Below are 25,564 nucleotides of genomic sequence, written 5' to 3' on the forward strand. Positions count from 1 at the left end.
TTTCGGGGACTTGAGACCAAGGCGGTTTCAATCGATTTTAAAGTAACATTGTTGAACAGTTGCACTTATATTACAATGACCATAAACATCAGATGTTCCGCATGTTCTAAGTGGCTTTCAGATTTTTAATACTGAATACTGACAACATGCCATTTAACACTCTAGAATTAAGGGTTCTTCCTCACAAGAAAGAGAAGTATATCGCTTCTCTCCTTTTGGTGTCACCACTCTCACCTGACAACCATCTCCTCCCATGTGATCCATCCTCAGAATACCACCCCCAGGGTCAGGATCAGGATCAGGTAGCGGCTGCCTTTGCCTGGCCACATAGGATGAGACTTTAGGCTGTAGATCAGCGATGACTCAGCAGGATTCATCACAAAGTCTACATGTTGTACAGTAGGTTGGGTGAGGGGGTTGGCAGGGTTGTTTTTGGGTTTGTTCAAACTGGAATGGAACTTGGGAATTTTAAGATGTTAGTAACCTCTAAGTGAAAAGACAATATAAATTTAAGTCGAACAAAAAAGTCAGGAAAAATTTAGACTGTTGATTAGCTATAGTGAAGGTAGCAATGCCAATACAATTAAGTGGCATGACATACCTAAATACAAAAGGCGTGACTATCACTGCGCCCAAGGTTTTCTAAAACAAATTACAGGAGAGTCTGAACTGTGGGGGTACATGAATATGTACACACACACACATATACATCTATAGTCATGTTACTCATGTGATTGAGTAGCCTTTAGACCCATTTCAATGATGCCGTCTGCCCTGAAAATAGGACTTGCAGGGTTGATTAAAGCGGTGCCCATTAGTGTGTGGTCGCCATCTTGTGGCCTTAAATCAGAACATCCTCTCGGTGGCGGAAATCACTGCTGTGATGATGTCAGGCGTCAATGCACGATATGGTATGTAGGATCATACGGCAAGGAGAATGTTCAAAAGTTACCTGGGTGATATCAATGCAAGCCAAAAAAAGTAATCTCGTGATTAGTATGGCGACTAATCGGGAAAACAGGGGGCTAATATATTAGCCCAAGGCTTTTTTTGTGGGCCGGTGGGGACATGCTGTATTGAACGGTCTCTGTTTCATTCATCAGTTGCACATCTGACGAAATGACTATGTATCAAATTGTCCGTGCCAAAATGTACGGTCACAAATGAGTACATAGTTTTCATCGTGCGATAACACATCATTCTAAGGAAACAGATCTGTTAACTGAATTTAGCAACGAGTGAACCCCATGAATTATCATTCTGAGATTGAAAATCACAATGTCACAGCAGTTTATTATTTGCACCGGTTTTGCATCAACAGCAAAAACTGTTGAATTTTATAGGCTTGAACATACAATGTGTGCGTCAGTGTTTAGAGTCTTAGATGTTAAAGTATATACTCCAAGATATTTAATAAGGCTCACTTAGGGAGTTGCTAGAGCATAACTTGCCACCCGCAATTTGATATTAAAGTAGTTTACATATCTACATAAAGAATTCAAACAGAATCAAGCCATGGTTTGAGACCAGAGGGCGGAGCCCTCTCCCAATAATCTAATGTTTAGACAATTTAGAACTCTCCACATAGTGTTGTCCAGTCAAAATTCTCATTCAGACCCTGTTGGTGGATATCCAGCCTAGTAATCCAGACATGTTCCTTTTGAAGAAGACGTCCCATTATGTCTGGTGTAGGTGTTAGAGGGTCGACTATCCACCACAGGAAATAGCGCCACTAAACGTATGACTAAGGGTGCATTCATGTTCTTACAACAAATGCAGGATCTGTGTTCACCCATTCAAATGTTTGCAGCTCGTGCTGTGTGGCCAATGTATCTTAGGCCACATGGACATTTGACGCAGTATACCACTCATGAAGATTTACAATTTGTGAATTGTTTAAGTTTCCATATGTAGTCCCCAAATGGGAAACAGATCACTTTTTGGGTTAATATGAAAACAATGCCAGAGCCACGTGAGTAATGGCTTTCAAGTGTAACTGGGGCTGCTTTTGGTGCCAAGGGTGAAGGGGAGTGGTGGTTGGGCAACTCCAGAAGGGGCACTGGCATTTTAAGCAATTCAAGGTTAGTGGTGACAGGTGAATAGCTTTAGATCAAGGACATTCACATCATCCACAAATTATCACCAGCAAACAAGCATATGAAAAGTAGTGAGGAATGAATCCTCCCGAGAATTTGTTTGAAATAATCAGTTGAAATGGGGCATTTCACAGAATAATTTAGAAAATTGGTTCACTAGGGTAACGCATGAAATAATCTCAGATGCCTCTCAATATCAGTACACAAAAGCAGTTGACAACCTTTTCCTGATGCCCGAGTTCACAACATATGCCAGCATTTCAAGTTATTTTTATGCAGCTGCGCCCACAATATATACATACAAGCATTGCCAGTGTAAATCACTTCATGAAGCAGAATCTACTTTAAAAAAACAGCATTCCTAATGTAAATCACTTTGATTTTGCAGCCTCAATCTATACCATTATGTCACTTTAAATAACTTTTCTGAAGCTGCAAACACGATCTAGGCTTCTATGGTCACTGTAAATCATTTTGGGAAGTTGCAGCCAAAATCTTTAATGGTGTGGTCATTGTGGCTGCAACTTCCTCACCACGATTTACAATCAATTCCAAAATTCTTAATGTAGTAACTCGAATAATATTGCACAAAAACTCTATAAACCACCATTGTCACTACCGATAGCCAATGATTCAGAGCCCCCTGCCGCCAAACCCATGGATGCATTGTGCACACCCACACGTTACCTGGTACACACAAAACAGGAGCAAGAAGCAAGGACATGTGCAGACCTCAACTCTGCCAGTGCAGGAAGGAAATAAGGAATCAGAAGAAAGTCTTTCTCCGTCTACACACCCAGACAACAAAGCCTCCACTATAACACCACCAGACTCACCCATGCGTTTACATTTCAAAAAGGCGCTCAAGATCATACTCTTCAATGAATGACTTCTCCCTAACACAGAGGTCCACACATCCTGCACTCCCACCTAACCGGAGATTGGGCGAGCTGCTTCACCCAGTCTCCTGCCACAGTTGGTTGTAGAACCCTTGCTGCCAAATTGCCCGCTCCCCTCTCCCCCAGTAGTTACACATTTATTTGTATTTATTTATTTTATTGTGCATTTGTAAGGCGATTATACATCAAGAAATTGTGTTTCAAAGTACCCACAGCGCAAAGAGGAGGCAAATGAAATAACAATGAAGAACAGAGGCAGAGGCTGTCCTACTAGGCCTTGTGAGCATTCGGAGCGTGCAAGTGCAGAGAGAGAGAGAAAGGACATGGGAAGGGGGTAAGTGCTAGCGGTTCCACAGGTGCCAGAGAGTCGGTTGAAGGCAACCTGTAAGTGCTTGGCAGAGACCACTTGGTAAAGAGTGGTCACCTGCCAATACAGTAAGTGCAGGTCTGTGGGAAAAAACAGGCCAGTGGGTGTCCAAAGGCAAGTGGTGGTGGAGGGCGGAAGCTGAAGGTGATTGGATGGAAGTCCAGAACCCAGTAGGACACATAATGGTCCAGGCCAACAATCTAAGAGACTGTGGGTTTTAGCATGGGATGGAGGGGAAGAGGAAAGTCTTGAGGAGCTTCCCAATTTGACGATCTCCAGCTAAAGACGGAGAGCAATGTGAAGGCTGTTCCAGAGGAGGGAACTAGCCAAGGAAAGAGATCGACCACCATCTCGCTGCTTAGAGAAGCGCTTTTGCGGAGAGTTGGAGCCGGAAGAGCGGAGAGATCTGGAGGGAGAGTATTTGGTGCGAGCAAGCTGTAGAAAGCGTGGTCCCCGGCCCCAGGCAGACTTACATTCCCTTCTATTGATCTTTAGTGATCTGCTTCTCTCACTGTCTACTTCCCCCTATGACCTGTAAAGGGTTTTGCTCCTTCCCAAGGCTAGACCACACTCAATATGTACCCTAACAGTAAAAATCATCATCAGGTCTCTCAAATTCTTAAAAACGTCACTAATCCTGCAGGTCGAGTTATTTAATGTTTACACTCGACCTAAAAGAAATGCACTCACCCCATGACAAGTTCTTTCTGCGAAATGATGTATGTCACCATAAGCACACTTCATTTTAGACACAATCTTGCCACCCACAGTGAAACTTGTATTTGCCATGTAATGCATACAAGGTTTGCTTGAAGTAAATGTCAAATAACAGTTTAAACATCCCCTCACTCGCCAGCAAAGAGGAGTACTCACCCTTCACAAAATCTCGACTATGCTAGAGGATGAGGAGATTGTGTGAGCCCAATTAATAATAAAAATCATGAGACACTGCAAACATTTATTTTGGGTTTACTCAGCATGATCTCAGGTGATATTCTTTGTATCCAGTCGGCATATTTTCAATACATTTTCTGGCTCAGTTTGAAAAAACATACCCGTCTATAAATAAAATATTCTCTCACTCAGTATGTAAACAATTCAATAAGTTAAATAAATCTCCTATGGGACAGGGAAACGGTATAAATGGCACAATAGTTCCCAGCTGCTTTGCATAAAAATCAAAGACCATTTTGGGAACATAAAAATGAACATAGATTTTTAGATTTAACACGGGATGCAAGCATGCAATATTTTGTGCACACAAGGCATTTTATTTGTGACAATAGTCACCCATACAGTAAACGTTGTGCAAAATAGGAGTCATATGTTCCATTATGGAGAGCTTTGTTCGCTTAGTGTGAGGCTTTCCCGGGCAGAAAATTACTTTTGTTTCGTTCTCTGCTTTCGTAAGACACAGAAACTAGGTCTCTGGTGACGATTATCAGGGAGGGGCTGTTACTGTGGTCCCTTTTAGCCTCCCTGTCCCCAGCCCAGCCACCACAATACGCCAGTGGGCAACACCTGCAAGATTGTCTGAACATCTCACATCTGAAATGTAACTGATGCGAGGCTGGGCATAATAAAATCCACTAAATAAAGAGCCCTTCATAGATACAGTCTCCTACCATGAAAACTCAGTTGCCACAGAAAGTATTAATTGAACCGCAAAGTCACACCCAAAAGTAATAGGTTAAATAAACTCGGAGGGGCAATAAAACTGCGCAGAGCCACCTTTAAACATCCGAGTCTGCTTGGACTTTGTACACGCTGCCGCCAGGAGTTAAGAAATGCGAGTGCCTCACACCAGTTGTATAACTACACTGACTGGCTCCACATTTTAAGCTTCTTGTCTCACTCAGAATCAGTATGTGTGTACTATCAACTATTTAGGTTCCAATATGGTGAGCTCCCAGTGATCTCACAGCCGCAGTAAGAGGTCATAATTTACAGGGGACGTTCCCAATTCTCTGGAAACCAGCGCTAAGAAGAGCTCTTATTTGGACAGAGTAGCGACTTGCTGGAATCCACTCCCTATTTATCTCAGATTAAATGCTAACTCTCTAACTTTCAGAAACTCTCTGAAAACCATGTTTCCGCCCAAAAATAATTACCCTTAACTATGAAAATCCCCCCTCTTTGTATCGGTTTCAAGTGTGTAAAAGCTTGATGATTTTCGCACATTTTGTACTAGCATTCACTTGCCAAATGTTATGTTCGATCAATCTGTACAGTGCTCTGACGCACCATTTCTTTATTTTATTTTGGTGCTAACTTTGCTCTTAACCAAGACTGTAAGTAAATAACAGACTTATTTATTTTGTAACTTGTAGTTGCACCCATTCTATTACAATTAGAGCTAGAGGCAAACGGCTATGACTAGATGAAGGTGTCCAATACCAGATAAATTAGTTTTCTCCTGTTCCCCAAAAAATACATATAGCAGGATATCAGCAGAGCAAGCAACTAAGCAAACAACCAATTCCAGCTATTGTACTGTTGTAATTTATTAGGACATTTTGAAAAAAGTTTTTTTTACGAAAATCAGGCTAAAAAAATAGAAAGAGAAAAGCGTACAGCAGTAACATCTGACGAGTTATTTGAATGCTGTGGTGAGGAATTGAAAACTTTGAAAACAAAGACATTTCTTTGCTTAGCTGCAAAGTCCCCATGTCAAGTGCAACATCTTCAGTCAGGTCTAACTTCTTTAGGCACAAGCTCTTTGCACTCTGGCCCTTGTAGATTCCTATTTATAATATGGATAGTAAAAGCTACTAAAATGTATCTAAGGAAGTGAAAACATTAGGCATTTACCTTGACTGCTCATTAACATAGACAAGTCAATGTGACAGCCTCAGCCACAGCCTACACCTGTAAATTAATCAATGCTTGCAGATCTTTCTTGTCCACAGCCAATTGCACCGTTATAGCCATCTCCCTAAGCTATCGTCCATAAACAGAAGTTAAGGAAGAACAACCTACAGCAGATCAACTTACCAACTAAGAGATAGATAAGACGAGACCAAAGAATTAACACAGATAGACCGGGATGCAAGGGCAAGGATGATATATCAATAACACCCTAGCTTACAAACTACACACAGGCAACAATGGACCACCAAGGAGGAAATTGATAGCAGGGGAGTGGGTAAATATCAATTTGCTATACCAATACCAGAGGGGGTTGGGGGAGAGACACGCCCCTCCCTATTACAATAAGTTCAAACAATACCATTGGTAACGTGCCACGTCATCATCGATAACAATTAGACAAGCAGTAAATAGAAGGGAAATTATGCATACCTATAGTACAACCAGACAAATAGAACAAGATGTATAAGGACTAAGATATAACCCACTAACCCTATGCTCAAATCTCTGCATACCTACCTCACACGAAAATCCACACAACCATCCTCTTGCTCAGCAAACCGCATGCACTTCACCACACCGCAACAACAAACAAACAACACATAAACCGCACCAACAGCACACGAGGTCCTGCATCATTCCAACACTCCCACCAAAGCTCACCGCAGTGAAAACCGAACTGAAGCTGCCAACAGCACACCACGTCTCTCACTCTCCTCTCCTCTCGACTAACCCTGCCTTCTTGTTTTCAGATCCGCCTGGGGACCAAATCCGTTGGTGACAGTACATGGTACAAATACCTTAAACATTAACATATATTGTTGATACAGGCATTACGTAAGGTGTTTTGGAGTTGCAAAAGAAACGTATTGCGGACACAGGCATCATGCACTATAGCATTTGTTCAGGTTTTAACCCACAGAATATATTGTAAATTGTATGGGTTTTTTGACATAGTGTACTGTAAAATGCATCATTTGACCCAATTGTTTTAAATTATGTGTGAGGGGGACCTCCCGCCGAACCCTCTGTAATTAGTTGAGGCTCCCTCAATACACTCGGTTGCACTCATTATTGGGAAATATAGTGACAAGTGCAGCGCCATTCACCACTGGAGTTCTTGATTGTTTCAACCATAAAAAGCTGCTTTTAAATTTCAAAAATATTGCTTAACTTTTCATTTAGCATGAATGAATGCATCAGATGCATAACTTTGTATGATTAGACGTATTGTTGGCCTGTGTGCTTGCTCTAGAATGTGTCTGTATATTGTATCACTGCTCTAGAAATTCGGCCCTTAAAATGGGTGTTTTGACCAGATTTTTTGTACTGACTGCCCAGAAACGTGCGATCACCTTAGGTGGAATGCCATACTACGGTGCGTGGTCAACCAGTCCTCTGCAGTTATTAAGGAAGGTGTTTAGGGGTTTGTGGGGGGAGGAGGGAGGTCACATAGTACTCACCCAAAGCGTGTTGAAGTACTCCAAAGCGGCGCATATCAGCGACCCCACCTGCGTCAACAGTGCCTGAACCCCCAGAAAGGTGGCAGTGCAGTAGAAAAGGTAGAGCAGTGGAGCCCCAGCCACTAAGGGCAACAGCACCCGTAGCCTGCGCGTCGCCTGCTCCCCAGCCACCTCCAGCGCCCCGTTAGCGAAGCTAAGCGGCGCAAGCAGCGCTGCCAGTAGCACCGGGGCTCGAGTCTCCCGCAGCCCCCCCAGCCACCGCCGGCCTCCACGCGCCAGTGAGCGCTGAAAAGGGTGAAGGAAGGTGCCGCAGAGGACTGCCCACAGCAGTGGCCGCAGGAAAGCTTCCAGGATGAAGTAGACCAGCACAGCGGCTCCGCAGCAGATGGCAACGAAGATGAGTGCACCAGTGTTGTAGAACGCTTGTTTGATGTTCTTATCAAACTTGAGTGGCAGCGGCGGTACTACCCTGGTGGCAGAACCTAGGGGAAGGTTTGGCAGTCGTTTCGGGGTCGCTCGGCTGGGTGAGCGGGGCGGAGAGGGGCAACGTGGGCTGCCCGCCTCAGAACGGCCCCCGTCTTCAGCCATGTCCACCCCACTGACAGTCTTGATAGTTTTCTTCCTCTCAAGGATGGGAAAGGGTATAGTGTCAAGGATGGGATGGAAGTCTTGATAGTTTTTCTTCTCTCAAGGATGGGAAAAGGTATAGTGTCAAGGATGGGATGACAGTCTTGATAGTTTTCCTCTCAAGGATGGGAAAGGGTGTAGTATCAAGAATGGGATGACAGCGTTGATAGCTTTCCTCCTCTCAAGGATGGGGGGTATAGTGTGTAGTTCCCATCCAAGAAATGGACCATAGCAACGCCCCGCCTACTTTTCTTCACGTGACTTTGGACACGTTGAGTTCCCTACCAGTCTCTTATTTTACGGGAACTTTCCTGGTATGGTGAAGAAAACGGTCATTTTAATCTGAGTCACCGAGAGCACGCAAATTCCACCTGCTCTTAGATCCTTCCCTTTTGGCCACCCAAAATCACGCAGATTCTGGTTGTTCTTGCAGTCAGGCAGCCGGAGCATTCCCGGTTTGCACTCACAAAAATCACCAGCAGGGAAAAGATGACGTCGCACGCTAAGTGTCTGTCAGAGAACGCAACGTGCCCAAAGTCACGTGACGAACTGTAGGCGGGGCGTTGCTATATAAGTTTCTCCGATGGGAACTAGTAGACAGTAGGAAACCGGGAAGGCTCCACCTAAAAGCGCAGTCGGAATGAGCTTTATCTTATCCCTCTTTGTGAGCGGGAACTGTAAAAGGCTCGCGGCTGCAATGTATGTACTTTTAGGTGGATGAGGTTTACATTGGCATTTTCCTCCGGATACGGGGGAAGTTCCTGTGGAAGCCAGAGAGGCTCGTGCAAAACTCAAAGTGGAGTTTATTCAACATGGCCGGTAAGGAGGCCAAGACATTAACAGTGGATTGGCCAATGGATGGTGATGTTTAACTGGTCAAAAAAGGGGCTAATGAAACGGGTTAATGTAGATAACTATTTTAAAGGGGAATTTAATGTTGATGAAGAGAGTGTGTTTGGGTTAACAAATAGTGGGTAGGATGGGGTAATTTTAGATGGGGGGGGGGGGTCAGCTTGGGCTACCTTAAGTATCCAGCATTGCAAGAGTGAGGAGGTGAGCCACGAAAAAAGTCCTACCACTGTTCCTCCCACATGCGGTGCGTGCAATACCACATGGTCTCGTTCACGCCCCCAAACTTCCTACCACTGCCCCAATCTACTTTTTTTGGTAACATTAATGTCAGATGGTATTTTATCACCACATAAACTAAATAAAACTGCAGAACCACTACAAATTCAGTTAACTCCTTTATAAGAGCTGTGTCCAAATGCATGCAACCCTCCTAATTTACATATAGATTACACCCAAAAAAAATAACTTAATGGAAAAGGACTTTGCAAGGTGCATCATCAGTCTTTGATACGTGGTGGCACCATGGGCGTGACTTTAGAATAAGTTGCCATAAGTAAGGCGTGTCAAATAACATTGTGACTCAAAATACCTAAATTGCACTATTATTATAAATGGAGCAACTCTTTAGTCGTTCGTTTTTTTTAAGTAAATCACCTGCAGATAAGAGATAGTGCGATTAAATTATTTGCCTATGATCACACACTTTGGTTAAATGGTGAAACTGGGATGTGGACAATTTACGCAACTGAGCACGTCTTCCCAGGTTTAGTTCATATAAATATTTATTAAGGTTTTGCTTTGCATTTCATGTCCTTTAAATAATACTTTATAGCAATGCCTTGGAAGCAAACCACATAACATAATAAACTAGCCTTTCATAGTAAACTATATACATTGTCATAGAAATATGTTGTGCAATAGGAGTATGGCTTTAGTTTTATTCTCCCTATCCTGCATGCAAAGTCACAATAGCATCATGCAGATAGTTATGAGCCTAACAAATCCCTCTTGGGTTTTAAAGCCATAGTAATTTTGTCATAAAGCATGCAGCATTCTGCACTCTTCTCACTTCTGATCACTCCCTACCAGTCACATTTCTAAAGGGACAAAAGTCCCTGCTAATAATACCCCCCCTCCCATCAGTGCCTAATGGCTCACATTGAAATGCTCTGTTGACGCAGAGCAACGTGAGAGCCCCTCTAATGCCCGTAGCTCTTTGGGACGTTGTCCTTGCAGTGGGACACCTCTCCTGTTCGTAAAGAGTAAGGTGTCTTGCGTCCAGAACAATTAGTGTGCAGAGCAGGAATTGCTAAGCACACATTGTCCTGCCAGCGGGACACCTTCCACTTTGGGCACCATTGTTGAGGTGCCGAACAGATGTGTCCCAATTACAAATGTTCTGGTCTGGCTCTCAAAAGACCCTCTGCGGCGGAGCAGTTGCCCCCCTACCCACGCTCGGTACGCCACTGGCACCTGTGTGTGGTTCGGGGGAGGCACATGGGTATCTTGGTGTTGGTATGCAAGGGACATGGGGCATCTTGGTGTTGGTTCAGAGGTCGGGATGGGGCATCTTTGTGAGTTGAGACGGATAGGGTATCTTAGTTTGGGTCTGGGGACCAGCATGAGGGCATCTTGCTATGTGGATGGAGTATGGGGCATCATGGGATGGGTCTAGAAAGAGTAATGGGGCGTCTTGCTGTTGGCCTGGAGGAAGGCATAGTTGCACATTGGTATGGAGGGAGGAATGTGGGCCTGAAGGGTGGCACTGGGCTTCTTGGTGTGTGGAGAGCGATGGTCTGGAGGGCAGAAAGGGGGCATCATGCTATGTTTAGGGCTGGTGATGGCATCTTGGTGGTGTCTGGATCAGAGGGAGGGGGCATCTTGGGATCTGCAATGGAGGGATGGGGCATCTTAGTGTGGGTCTGTAGGGCAGGTTTGGGGCATCTTGGTGTCTGGAGGGAGGGGGCATCTTTGTGCCGTCTGGATAGGAGGTAGGGGACATCTTGGGGTCTGGAATGGATGGAGTGGGCATCTTTGTAATATCTGGAGTGAGGGATGGCACATCCTGGTGTGGGTCTGGAGGGCAGGTTTGGGGCATCTTGGTGTGGGGGGGAGGAGGGTAGCATTGTATGGGCCTAGGGATGGGACATCCTGGGGTCTCGAACGGAGGGAGGCGGGTATCTTCAGGTCTCCAACGGAGGGAGGGGGATCTTGGTGGTGTCTGGAATGGGGGGTATGTGGGCATCTTGGTGTTTGTTGGGAGGCAGGGATAGGGCATCTTGGGCTCTGGAATGGAATGGGGCATCTTGGTGTGGGTCTGGAAGGAGGGATGGGGGCTTATTGTTCTGGAGGGAGGGTTTGGGTCATCTTGGTGTGGGTCTGAACGGTGGCATGTGGCATCTTGCTGTGTGCTGAAGGATGGGGGCATCTTGTGTGGGGGTGGATGGGGCATCATGGTATGGGTCTAAAGAGAGGGGTGGGGGCATCTTGGTGGGGTCTGGATCAGTGGGCTTCTTGGAGGGGTCTGGAATAGAGGGATGCAGCATCTTGGTGTGTGGAGGGAGGATGGGGCCTCGTAGTATGGGTCTAGAGGGAGGGATCGGGCATCTTGGTGGGTTCTGGATCAGAGGGAAGGGGTCATCTGGGTATGGGTCTGAACGGTGGCATGGGGCATCTTGCTGTGTGGTGAGGGATGGGGCATCTTGGTGTGTGGAGGGTGGATGGGGCATCATGGTATGGGTCTAGAGAGAGCTGGGGCATCTTGGTGTGGGTCTGAAGGGGGGAATGGGGCACATTGGTGGGGTTCTGGAGGGAGCGATGGGGCATCTGTCGGTCTGGAGGGTGGCATGGGGAATCTGTGTGCAGGTCTGCAGGGGCGGATGGGTCATATATGTGTGGATTGGGAGGGTAAGATGGGGCATGTGTGGCCTCTGGAATGGAGGGATGGGGGCATCTCGGTTTGTGTCTGAAGTGTGACATGGAGCATCATTGTGTCAGATAGGGATGGGGCATCTTGGTATGGGTCTGGAGGGCAGGATGGGGTCATCTTGCTGTGTGGAGGGAGGATGGGCATCGTATGGGTCTAGAGGAAGTTCCTTTGTCAATCTGTTCACGTTGGGCGACTGTTCTTCGTCTCTTAGATCCCCACGGCCCCGGCTCTGATCCTTCTTACGTTAGCCTTCCTCATTCGCGTTCACTAAGGCCTTTCACTCAAAAACATATCACTTAACATTAACAGTCTCAATGTCCTTTTCGCCAACTATCTATTGTGGACCTCCCTCAGCCGGGTTCCCATTTGTCGCCACAATGTTCATGGGTATATTACTATTTACCCTTAATTTGCAGGCATCCCTCCGGCGGGTTCACATTTGCCACAGTTAACAAAATCTCTAAGTTTATTCTCTTTATTTAAGCTCGGATCTTGGTCCCCAGTCAGGCTTCCCTTAAAGCCCCCAGCCAGGCTTCACACAGTTCTATTAATATCTGGTTCTCGGGTGTGTCCCTGGTTACCCTGATTTGTAGGCATCCCTCAGTCGGGTTCACATTTACCAGTTTCACAGTCCAATCAGTTTTCTCTCATGTGTCAAAGACTTTGTGTACGAGGGGTTTTGCTCGACCCTCGTAGGACCACTTTGACACTTTAAACTAACTTCTCCTAAGGCCTCTTGGTCTTCGTAGTTTCAACAAAACACAACCCCAAAAAGGCTTCAGAGTCCCTTGAATGAGCACCCCTGCAACACCTGACCATTCTGCTTCTGAACCTTTTACTAGGGTTTCTTTAAAGTTCGCTTACACCACAAGTTCTTTGTTCAACAAGGTTGCCGCCAGCAACCTTGGGCCCAGCACAGTTCGGTTTCAGTATCTGTCTTCTCCGACTCACCGGCTGTGCTGAACTGTTGGAGTCTCTTGTCTCGGGAGTCAAGGACGGCACCACAGTGGCAAGCGCTTCTCCCCGATTTGACTATCGGCGCGGGAGTGCTCCTTCACACCACACGCCAGCTTGACTTCCTGGTCTTATGATTTCCCTTTTTGGAGGCTTTGCGGGTCTGAGGTGAAAAGGCCAAGGGCGATTCCTTCCTCGTCGTCCCTCTAGGTCTTTCTGCCATTCTCCTCTGTTTGAACTGCCGATCCGGATTAGCTGCTTTCTCGTGCGTTCGGCCTTGCTCAAAGTGTGCTTTTGTGCTCCGCCTTATCCCTGTGGGGAAGGGAAAGGGCTGTCAGGTGTGCGTAGTTATTGTGAATTGCCTGACCCTTGTGTTGGGACATGTCGGGTAACCGGCTCGGGTGTTAGTCCGTTGTCTGTCACGGTGTAGGAAAGTGTTTGTGTTGGAAAAGTGGGGTGGTAGAACTTCCGAATATCCTACGGGGTAGGATGTGGAAAAGGTGTCACAGGGAAGGGGGTACCGCGGCTCACCCGTCGGTGTCCCACTTTTAGTCCCCGAGCACTTCTCATCCAGGGGATCCTCCCGCTCTGATCCACCCCCAGGAACTGGATCCAATAGCAATGGGCGTGTCCTGGCCACCTGGATGACAGATCTCTGGGGACTAGCGGGTGAGACACGTTCAGGTTTCTCATAGAGTGGAGGGCAGGATGGCGTATGAAGGGAGGGATGGGGAATCATTGTATTGGTCTGGAGGGAGGGGTGGGAGTATCTTGTTGGGATCTGAAATGGAGAGATGACATTTTGGTGTGGCAAGGCATAAAATAAGCAGTGTTGCGTAATACTTTGCTATGCAATTCTGTAGGTTTGCTTATCGATTTGGCACTTGTGTAGCAAGCCTACCTATTTGTTACCCTGTTCAATGAAAGCACAGATCGCCCTTCATTCCCCTCTTGCCCTCGGGTCTCCCTCCACCCTCTTTTCACTGCAAGTTCAAAAGGACTAATGGAGAGAGTGCAGCAGTTTCCTCCACGCTTATGTGCCAAAGGCCTGTGTGAGTATGCAAACAGGAATGTTTTTTCTTTTCTTCAAATAATTTCAAACCAGAAGTAATGGGGATAATACCTTTTTATTAAGATAGCCGTATCCTTTCTGCCAAAGACAAGTATGTCTTAACTTTTTTTTTTAATGCAGTCATTCAATTAAAAAAAAATGTAATTTGTCACATTATGCTTAATTCCAGTATTGCTACTGTAAAACACTGCATTGTGTCCATGCATTACAGTAAAGTGTAGATTGGTGTATTTAAATGTAGTGTCAACTATATTATATTTCATTTTGTTGGGGAAGATGCATCATACTGACGAGTGGATCACAAGCTGATCCCGTACTCCTTGACACTCTTGTCTTATCACCCTGTTGCTTTAAAGTGGCTACCCTGAAAGTGAGATGGCTGCCAACTACAATATTCCACCTAGTTTTTCCAGTTCGCTGCCTGCTACACCATCTACTCTCCTTGGTCTCTTACTTTCTTTCCTCTTACATAACGCTAACTAGATGTTTACGCATAGCAGTGATCAATAGGTCCATCCAGTCTGGACATCTATAGATCTACTGCACTACCATCACTGAAGTTAGCTCCAGAGCTCGTTTTGCTCTAGGATTATGATTACATTATATTTTAGCACCTGCACTAGAGAGACCTGGCTCAACTGTTTTCAGAGCCTTTTTATCACATCTATGTTAATTCATGCAGCTAACATTTTACAGACATTCATCCAGGGCTTGCAAAGTATTTTTGCCCACTCACATAGTCAAGTAGATTTTAAGAAGGGCCAGTACCATTTCCAGGGGATTTTTGGAACTTTTATTTAACCTCTACTTTGCAGTAAATGTCAAATAAAAGTTTCACTGTGGAGGGCTGGCCTCTGGGTGGCAGCAGTGTGCCAAACTAAAGTAGGATTGGGGTGCCATGCACCATGTTACAGAAAGCACATGTACATTGTCTGTCATCCGTTGCCATGGGTAATGCATTTCTCTTCGGTCGAATGGGTAAACTAAGTTACTTGACCTGCCGGCATAGCGGAATTATTATGAACTTGCGAGGTCTGACTTATCTCACTAATGTCTTACTTCAGTGGTACACTAAACTGCTGCCTTGTTTGTTTTTATTTGTATGTTACAAACAACGTCTGGTGGAATTAAAAATATTAGTACAACATTGCTAATCGAACTAGTTTGTTTGCTAATCAATAACATTTTAATTAGTAAACTTTGCTAATCAATTTTGAAAAAAACAAATGTATTCCTTGTGTGGGTCTGATGGGACAACATGGGTCTGGAGGGAGGGGTAGGGGCATCCCGGTGTGGGTCTGATGGGTGGCATGGGGCATCTTAGTGTCTGGAGAGGGGTGGCCATCTTGGTGTGGGTCTGGAGGGCAGGATGGGGGCATCGGAGGATGGTGCATCATTCTATGGGTCTAGAGGGAGGGATGGGACATCATGCTGGGTCTGGATCAGAGGGAGGGGGCATCTTGATGGGGTCTGGAATGGAGGGATGGTCATCTGTGTGTTGGTCTGGAGGGTGGCTTGGAGCATCTGTGTGCTGGTCTGGAAGGTCGGATGGGATTTCGAATGGAGAGGGGGGCCATCTTTCGGTGGGTCTGGGCGGAGGTATAGGGGAACAATAGTGTGGGTCTGGAGGGAGGGATGGGGGCATCTGTGGGTCTGGAATGGAGGGTTGGTGAAGTCTGAATGGATGAATGGGGGCACATGGGTGTTGTTCTGGAACAGAGGGATAGGGGCATCCATTGTCTGGAGTGTGGCCTCGGCATCTGTGTGGCCCTGGAGGGTCGGATGGGTCATCTAGGTGTGGTCTGGAGAGTGGGATGGGGTGTCTGTGTGGGTTGGAAGGGTGGGGCATTTGTTTGTGATTTTGGTGGGTGAGCTGGGATGGGGCTTCTCCTTGTGGGTGTGGAGGGTGGGATGGGGCATCTTGGTGGTGTCTGGCTAGGAGTGTTGGTGCAATCGTGATTCAATCTGGATCAGAGGGTGAGGGCATCTTGGTAGGGTCTGGAATGAGGGTTGGGGCATCTTGGTGTGGGTCTGGAGCGAGTGATATGGGCATATTGGTGTGGGTCTGGAATGGAGGGATGGGTCAACTAGGTGCGAGTGGGGTCAGGATGGTGTGTAGAGGATGGGATGGGGAATCATGGAATGAGTCTGGAGGGTGGTGGGCATCTTGGTGGGATCTAGAATGAAGGATGCCTCTTGGTATGCTCTGCAACAGAGCGATGGGCCGTCTTAGTGGTTTCTGGAAAGGAGGGATAGGGGCACATTGTGGGTCTGGAATGGAGGGATGGGCATCTTGGTGTGGGTCTTAATGGTGGCATAGGCCGCCTTGGTGTGTGGGGGATGATGGGGGCATCTAGGTGTGAGTGGAGGATGATGTGTGGAGGAAGGGATGGGGAATCATGGTATGGGTTTAGGAGGGATGGGCATTTTGGTGGGATCTGAATCGGAGGGAGTAGGGCATCTTGGTGGGGTCTGGAATGGAAGGAGTGGGACATCTTGGTGGTGTCTGGAATTGAGGGTTGGGGCATCTTGGTAGGGCTCTGGAGGGATTGGTGCACGTTGGTGTGGGTCTGTAGGGAAGGTGGCATAATGTTATGGGTCTGGATGAAGGGATGGGGCATCATTGTGGAGTCTGGATTGGGGGATGGTGTCAACTTGGTGGGGTCTTGAGGGAGGTATGGGGCATCTGGAGGGTGGCATGGGACATCTGTGGGATTGGGCATCTGTGTGTGTATCTGGCGGGTGGGGCATTTGGTTGTGGACCGGGAGGGAGAAGTATCTTATGTACAGGTTTTGAGGGACGGATGGAGGCATCTGGGTGTTGGTATGGAGGGATGGGGCATGATGGGGCATGTGGGTTTGTACTGACGGCTGGAGCACTCCGGTTTGAAGGATGCGGGCATCTGTGTTTGAATGGAGGGATGGGTCACATATATTTGGCAAGGTGGATGTGGGGGCATGTAGGTCTATGGGAGGGGTGGGCACATGTAGGTGTTAAGGAATGGGGTAATCTGGGTTTGGAGGGCAGGATGGGGCATCTTGGTGGGGTCTGGAGCGAAGGGATGGGGCATCGCAGTGGCCTTTGGAATGGAGGCATGGTGGCATCTTGGTGTGGGTCTGGAAGGAGGGATAAGGCACATTAGTGTGGGTCTGGAGGGAGGGATGGGGCAACTGTGCGTCTGAAATGGAGGGATGGTGTCATCCTGGTGGGGTCTGCAATGGATGGATTGGGGTACATGGGTGTCGGTCTGGAACAGAGGGCTGGGGCATCTGTTGGTCTGGAGGGTAGGCTGGTTCTGCGTGTGGGTCTGGATGGTCTTGGCATCATGTTATTGGTCTAGAGGGAAGGATAGGGGTGTCTTGGTGGGGTCTGGCTAGAAGGGTTGGTACAATCTTTGTTAGATCTGGATCAGAGGGTGGGGCATCTTGATGGGGTCTGAAATGAGGGATGGCGGCATCTTGTGTGCCTACAGGGAGGGATGGGGGCACATTGGTGTGGGTCTGGTGGGAGTGATATGGGCACATTGGTGTGGGTCTGGAATTGAGGGATGTGTCAACTAGGTGTGAGTGGTGGGCTGGATGGTGTGTGGAAGGAGGGATGGGCACTCATGGTGTGAGTCTTGGGGCATCTTATAGAACAGAGGGTCGGGGCATCTTGTGGGTCTGGAATGTAGCGATGGGGCAATTTAGTGGTTTCTGGAATCGATTTATAGGGACATTTTGGTTTGGGTCTGGAGGGAGGCATGTGGCCTTTTGGTGGGGTCTGGAATGGAAGCATGGGGGCATCTTGTTGTGGGTCTACATGGTGGCATGGGGCTTCTTGGTGTGTAGGGAGGAACAGGGATTCATTCTATAGCTCAAGAAGGAGGGAGTAGGGCATCTTGGGAACTGAATCGGAGGGAGTAGGGCATCTTGGTGGGTTCTGGAATGGAGGGATGGGGGCATCTTGGTGCAGCTCTGGAGGGATGGGTGCACACTGGTGTGGGGCCGGAGGGATGGTGACATGGTATGGGTCTAGAAGAAGGGATGGGGAATCTTGGGGTCTGGACTGAAGGGATGATGGCATCTTGGTGGGGTGTGGAGGGGGCATGGGGCATCTGTGTGTGCCACTGGAGAGTGGAATGGGGCATCTGTGGGAGGGTAGGATTTGGCATCTGTGGGTGCATCTGGAGGGTGGGGAGAGAGAGGCATCTTGGGTATAGATCTTGAGTCGAGTGTGAAGGCATCTGGGTGTTAGTATGGAAGGATGGGGCGTGTCAGGCAATGATGAGGCATGTGGGTCTGGAGTGAGGGCTGGCATGCTCTACTGGGAAGGATAAGGGTATCTGTGTGTGAATGGAGGGATGGGGCATGTAGGTCTGGAGAGAAGGATGTTGGGGTAATGGGTTGTTGAAGGGATCGTGTAATCTGTGTTCTGGGTTTGGAGGGCAGGATGGGGCATTTTCTGTGTGGAGGGAGGACGGGACATGATGGTATGAGTCCACAGGGGGCATCTTGGTGGGGTCTGGAACAAAGGGATGGGGTATCTTGGTGTGTGTCTGTAAGGAAGGATGGGGCATCTGTGGGTCTGAGCATCTCTGGGTCTGGAATTGAGGGTTGGTGGCATCCTGGTGGGGTCTGGAATGGATGTATGTGGGCACATGGGTGTCGGTCTGGAATTGAGGGTTGGTGGCATCTGTTGTTCTGGAGGGTGGCCTCAGCATCGTTGCCGGTCAGAAGGGTTGGATGGGTTATCTAGGTGTGGTCGGGAGGGTGGGATGGGGCTTCTTGGTGTGGGACTGGAGGGTAGGATTCGGTCACTTTGGTCTGGGTCTGCAGGGAGGGATGGGACATCTTGGTGTGGGTCTGGAGGGAGAGCAGAAGGCCCATTGGCGTGGGTCTGGAGTGAGGGAAGGGGGCACATTGGTGTGGGTCTGGAGGGAGGAATGAGGACACATTAGTTTGGTGGGATTGATGGGGTCATATTGGTCTGCGTCTGAACTGGCATGGGGCATCTTGGTGTGTGGAGGGGGGATGGGCATCTCAGTGGGGTTTGGCTTGGGGGGGGTTAATGGCATCTTGGTGAGGTCTGGAAGGGAAGGATGTCATATAGGTGTGAGCGAAGGGCAGGATGCTGTGTGGAAGGAGGGATGGGGAAACATGGTATGGATCTGGAGGGAGGGATGGGGGCATCTTGGGAACTGGAATGGAGGGACGGGGCATCCTGGTGTGGGTCTGAAGGGGGAACATTGGTCTAGGTCTGGAGGAAGGGATAGGGCATTTTTGTATGGGTCTGGAGGGCAGGATGGGGGAATTGGATGATGGGGCATCATTGTATGAGTCTAGAGGGAAGGAATGGGCATCTTGCAGGGTCTGGATCGGAGGGAGGGGGGCATCTTGGGGTCTGGAAGGTTGGATGGGTCATCTAGGTGTGGGTGGGATGGGGCATCTGTGTGTGGGTCTGGAGGGTGGGATGGAGCGTCTTGGTGTGCCAGAGGGAGGGTGGGGCATCATGGATTGCGTCTAGAGGGTTGGGTGGGGGCATCATGGTGGGGTCTGACGAGGAGGGTTGGTGCAACCTTGGTTGGATCTGGATCAGAGGGTGGGGGCATCTTTGGGTCTATAGGGAGGGATGGCAGCAGCTTGGTGTGAGTCTACAGGGAGGTATGGGGCACATTGGTGTGGGTCTGGAGCGAGTGATATGGGCACATTGGTGTGGGTCTGGAATGATATGATAGGTTATTTATAATGCGCATAATACCAGAGGTTTCTAAGCGCAGATCCAGGGGTCGAACCTTTGGTGCTGCGTGTCGTCTTGCTTCCAAGGTGAGCATGTTGCCCCTGAGCTATCCTCCCGAGCCCTGGAGGGATGAGTCAACTAAGTGTGAGTGGTGGGATGGTGTGTGGCGGGAGGGATGGGGGAATCATGGTATGAGTCTGGAGGTTGGGGGACATCTTGAACTAGAATGGAGGGATGGGGCATCTTGGTGTGGTTCTGTAACGGAGCAATAGGCCATCTTAGTGGTTTCTGGAATGGAGGGATAGGGGCACATTGGTGTGGGTCTGGATAGAGGGATTCAGGCCTTTTGGTGGGGTCTGGAATGGAGGCATGGGGCATTTTGGTGTGGGTCTAAATGGTGGCATGGGGCTTCTTGGTGGGGGGAGGGATCGGGGCATCTAGGCATGAGTGTAGGGCAGGATGATATGTGGAGGAAGGGATGGGGAATCGTGGTATGTGTCTAAAAGGAGGGATGGGCATCTTGGTGGGCTCTGAATTGTGGGGGCGTCTTGGGGTCTGGAATGGAGGGATGGGGCATCTTGGTGTGGCTCCCGAGGGATGGGGGCACATTGGTGTGGATCTGGAGGGATGGTGACAACAAGTTGTCTAGAGCAAGGGCTAGGGCATCTTGGTGGGGTCTGGATTGGAGGGATGGTGGCATCTTGGTTGGGTCTGGAGGGAGGTAGTGCGCATCTGGAGGGTGGGATAGGGCATCTGTGGGATAGGGCATCTGGGGGGGGTGGAGTAGGGCATCTGGTTGTGGACCGGGAGGGAGAGGTATCTTGGGTATAGGTCTTGAGAGGAGGATGAAGGTATCTGGGTGTTTGTCTGGAGTGGTGAGTTCATGTCTGGTAATGATGGGGCATGTGGGTCTGCGGTGAAGGCTGGAGCACTCTGGTGGGAAGGATGGAGGCATCTGTGTGACTGGAAAGTGCAAGAGGCATGATGGAGCGAGAGAAAGGTGCAAGTGTGCACAACATAGTAAAAAGTGTGTGCCAGGGGCATGATAAAGTCAAGAGGAGTGCACAAGAGGCACAGAAGAGTGAGAATAAGGTGCATGTGTGCACAGTGAAAGGAAAGAAAGGTGAAAGTGAAACTGGAACCGAGTGGAAAAGGCAATGGTGGAAAAGGTGCCAGAAAGAAGATATAACGTGTAAGAAGAGGAGTCAAAAGTCAGAGTGTCGTGCAGGCGAGGAGCAAAAGGCTGGCATTTTCGAGTCTCTAACACTGCCCCATGGAAATAACTATGTGTTAAAAAAGGAACTTCCTTTCAAGGTGAACGTTTGTTTGAAACCAGAGGGTTAATGTCTTATTGTAAGTAATTTCTGATCGAAATTGACATCCCTGTTTTTCAAATAAACACAAATTAAAGGGACATGGTCGTTGGTATTTTTTTAAGTTTGGTGTTTTAATGTTTAAGATGACATCTTTGTTTTGCTGTTTCTGTTCTACATTTGCTGGCATCCTTACACAGTTTTTTTTACTCCATAGATAAAGGTGGCCCACTCACTGGCATATTATGCTTCTCAGATCATTCTATATTTTAATTTTTTATTTAGTTGGGTGGTGACAATTGTGATTTGCCTATGGCAGGGGTTTGCAACCTGCAGCTCTTCTTTTTAGGACCCCGACTCCCATATTACCATACTCTTAGTCCTGTCCCCTTTCTTTCACTCTCTTCAGACATCCCACAGACAGGACAAAGCATACCGATAAAGCGCATACATTCTCTTTTTTTTGTTCCCTGTGTCACATACCCAATAGGTGCAACCATGGTGGGTTGTCCGTAGACCTTTTCTTTTACCGACCTGCACATTTAGGGTGGTCACATACCTGGCACTCCTGTGATGCGTGTGGTGCACTCTCGGGACAATCTCTCATTCAGAGACTTTCACAGTGGAAGGAGTTGACAAGCCACTTCCGTGAGACGTAGAGGACTTTCACATCAAAAGCCAAGAAAAGGTCTCCGGTTAGGAATTTATCGATTGATAATTGCGTCACAAACTTCACGCACTGTATCAGGTGCTAAGTTGTGATATCTGTTGATCCCTTAAAGGAAATATTGTGTACAAAGGATTGTTACCATTTGCAATAATAAAGTTAACTTTTTCCTTTATCAAATTCTTCCAGCTTTTCATGTGCAGTTATGAGAACAGCTTTTCTGCAAATGTTTCCCTCTTAGGCTTCTTTTTCTTCCAATTCCCCCCAGGTAAAGCAGGTGCAATCCAAATGGCGCCAGCAATTCTCTTTGGTTTTAAAAAGGCAATTGTCAAATGTACTGTGCAATGTAAAGTCTGTATCCAGTCTACAAATTTATATGTACTATTTGTTGCTTTACATTGTAATTGTCTATTTCACGGTTATTAAGTTACTGTTTGTAATTTTTTTAAGTTGTGTAGATTTTTATTAAGAATATTGGTGAACATAACACCAGGTAACACTATAATTAAGGGTTTATGCATTTTACTTGACCCCCTATGAGTCAAATTTATTTTCCCCTTCAACTGTCTTTACTGTTTTTTACCACTAAAAGGTAGATGGTGGGTTGGGATCGGGCAATATTGGTTTGGGCAAGGGGTGAATAGGAGGGTGGGTTGTGGAGGAGCAACCTGTCCCACATTATGTTGTAATGTAAAACATTTGACTAGTTCATGTTCAAATAGTACACATGGATACATAATTATGCCAATGGATAAGATAATGTCTTACACTTTGGTCCAAGTAAATGATATATATATAATCTTAAATATGATAAATGTGTAAGAACCATGAATTGATAATGCAAGTAATATAAAACAAGAAGTTCTACAACAATATGAATACTTTTTTATGGAATATGAATGACTGAAAATATGAAACGGTCAATGAAAAGAATTACATATTGAGTACAACAATGAACTGAATGAAAGCATAAATAAGGATAACTGCTACAAGGTTTCTAGGTGGACATGTGGGAATGGCGCTAGGGAGACCCTGTATGTGGTCTAGGGGTTATTCCCAAGGCGTCTGCCCCATCCACTTTCTCCTTTGCCAGGTACCAATCTGTAATCCAAGACCTGGTAGAGTTTTGAAGACCAAAATGTCTGTGGGTATTGTCTTTGAGCCAACTAAAAGTGCATTTGACTTCACAGTCTGCAGGATGGACTGTGAAAAAGACGTACCTGAGCTAGTGGGTATGCAATGGAGTTGGTAGATTGGGGTACAAGGACGGCAGAGTTATGTACAGCTACTTGCAGTGGGCACCATGGTAAGGTCAGGCATTTTCATAACGGCCCTGCTTCAAGATGGCAGCTGACAAATTATAACTGGTACAAACCACTAGATCTGACAAGGAGATGAGTGTTACTCAGAAGAGCCAATTTCTTTGCCACATCCATACAAATACCTAGGTTCAGTCATTAACACCTTTACTGTGTCAGTTGCAAAAGAGGCAGAACTATAAAGGGGAGGCTAGGCGAAGGCATACTATGGGAGTTTGGAAATAGGCAAGCGTTGCACTAAAGAGCAGAGTAAAAGATGACTGAGAAAGAAGGAAGGTGTAAGGAGGGTAGACTTGAAGAGAGGGATGCTAGAAAGGTGAAGGGAGCGGAAGCTGCAGGACAAGGTGAAGAAGGGAAAGGGGAGAGCAGCGTGAAGAGGAGTAAAACTAAAGAAGGAGGGGAAAAAGGAGAGATGGAAGGGGAGACAAAAGGAAGGAGGAAATTACTGGAGGAGGAGAACAGGTTGAACGGTACAGACAAAAGCAGTGTAGGAAGATGAGTACCACCCATGGAGGAACATTTTGGGAGAGGTTCCGAGGAAGGAAAGGGAAGAGTTGGAAGGAAGTAGTGCTGAAGGTGGACCCTGAAAAGAGTGTCATTTCAGAAACATGCTAACTAGTGCCTGGTTGTAAATCTTAACCTAATAACTAGCCCAAAGGAGAAGTCAGAAGTAGAGGGATGGAGTGGAAAGGCGGGGAGGAGCGGAGTACCCTGGGTAAACCAGCTTGATCGTGGTTTGACTCTCAACACCAAGGTGAGTGGTTCCTCTTTTCGGTTTCTGGTGCTGCTGACGCATCACATCGGTTTCTGACCCCTGAAAGGTCTTTGTCTTCAAGCCCAGCAGGACCAGCGCGTCTTGAAAACCAGGAGGGAGAAAGGGTTTTTCCGTCCAGGAGTGCAAACTAATCTTCATGACTAGTAGGGCCAATAATAATAATAATAATAATAATAATTTAGCATTTTTATATAGCGCTACGAACCCTCAGGTATCTAAGCGCTGCTTATTATTACCCACGGTGTGTGGTGCTCATTTATCGACCTCGGAAGGATGAAAGGCTGAGTTTGGCGCGGCCGGGATTCGAACCTGCGTCAGCAGGCTCTGCACGGATGTCAAAGCGGGCGTTCTACTCGCTGTGCTATCGGACCGGCAATGCGTCGCCAATCCTAGGAGGGCCAACCCATTTTAATATAGAAGAGTGACAAGAGGAGCCTAGAAAAGTGTGTCCTGGGAGGGACCATAGAGGGAGTAACCGAGCCATTCACACTGGGAATAAGACCCTAGACGAGTATTATTAGAATACAGAAAATGGACACAGGGATAAAGTCCTCTAGAAGAAAGGGCTCCTCCTCACAAGTATTCGGAATGTCACCAGAGGGAATGTTATGCGTGTGGAATGAGAATAGAGAACACTAGAAGAGAATGCAAAGCAAGTAGTACAATGGTTTCTGCAAGGGTGAGGACAGTGTCGTTATCACATAAAGATGAACTAAAAAGGGAATAGAGAAGTCACACATACAGCTGTGTTCTGGTTCACAGCCTCAAGAACTGGTGATGAGTTGCGGCAATTACAAAGAGCTTGCACTTGTATGCCACATTGATTGTGGCCGTCACATGGAGCAGACGTTGTTCTGACTGAGTAGGTACAGGGATAGTTGCAGAATCAAAAGGTATCTCATTGAGACTCTCCAGGCCTGTGTTGAGCAGTATCTGGCCTGTTTATGAACCTGTGAGGACTCAGGACGCCCCATAGCAGCGTAGCTGCGCAGTTGTTAGCTGGCAATGTGAGATACGATTAGGAGATGACATGTCTTTTGCTTAGCTACGTAACAAGCTGAATGACTTCACTGCGGACTCTGCTCTCTGTGGTGTGTCCCCTCCCACCCGCAGTGTAGCGACCGAAAGTGACACTCGCACACATTAAGAAGGGAGCATGCCGTAGCACAATTGGCTGATAACTCTGAGGATTTTTTTCCATCGGACCTTAAAAGGGAGATTACAGGCATTTGTCCCTGTGAATAAGGTGACAAATGCAAGGGCATGAAAATAGGGAAGCATCAAACTAAATTAAAGATTATGGGAAACGCACGAGGCCCTGGATTATTCCTAGTGTATGTGACGAATCTGAGGATATTGACTCTTTTCCTAGGGGGAGAATCCTTCTTGTGCCACCAGAACAGAACACCTCCAGCAATATAACACTGCTGGTGGTAGTATGCTGCGGGAGGGATATGTGGGTTAGGATCCGCCCTGTAGGATTAGCGATAATAACTTGAAAGAGACAGAGTATTAGTATAACATTCCCACAGTTTCCCCTCCTCAATCAATCAAATATCACAAACACATGTATTTGTTTGATGGAACCATTCACATGTGAATAATACTGGGTCGAAGAAGAACAGAAGAGATGCCACTGAGAGT

General features: G+C 47.2%; 1 protein-coding gene and 1 long non-coding RNA gene across 5 annotated transcripts in view; one reads left to right on the plus strand and one right to left on the minus strand.

The window, feature by feature from the left end:
• TMEM245 (transmembrane protein 245) overlaps positions 1-8,798 on the minus strand; it is a 956,632-nt gene extending 947,834 nt beyond the window's left edge. For all 4 annotated transcript variants that reach the window (XM_069620553.1, XM_069620551.1, XM_069620552.1 and 1 more), the window contains exon 1: positions 7,694-8,798. In XM_069620553.1, the coding sequence (XP_069476654.1) occupies positions 7,694-8,281 (588 nt within the window). In that variant the 5' untranslated portion in view covers positions 8,282-8,798. The remainder of the gene's footprint in view (positions 1-7,693) is intronic.
• A 121-nt stretch (positions 8,799-8,919) lies between these two features.
• LOC138497228 (uncharacterized) overlaps positions 8,920-25,564 on the plus strand; it is a 140,388-nt gene continuing 123,743 nt past the window's right edge. The window contains exon 1 of the long non-coding RNA XR_011278545.1: positions 8,920-9,139. This is a non-coding gene — a long non-coding RNA (uncharacterized lncRNA). The remainder of the gene's footprint in view (positions 9,140-25,564) is intronic.

Source organism: Ambystoma mexicanum, chromosome 5q, assembly GCF_040938575.1.
Source record: "Ambystoma mexicanum isolate Mex_15411 chromosome 5q, UKY_AmexF1_1, whole genome shotgun sequence".
Taxonomy (NCBI): domain Eukaryota; kingdom Metazoa; phylum Chordata; class Amphibia; order Caudata; family Ambystomatidae; genus Ambystoma; species Ambystoma mexicanum.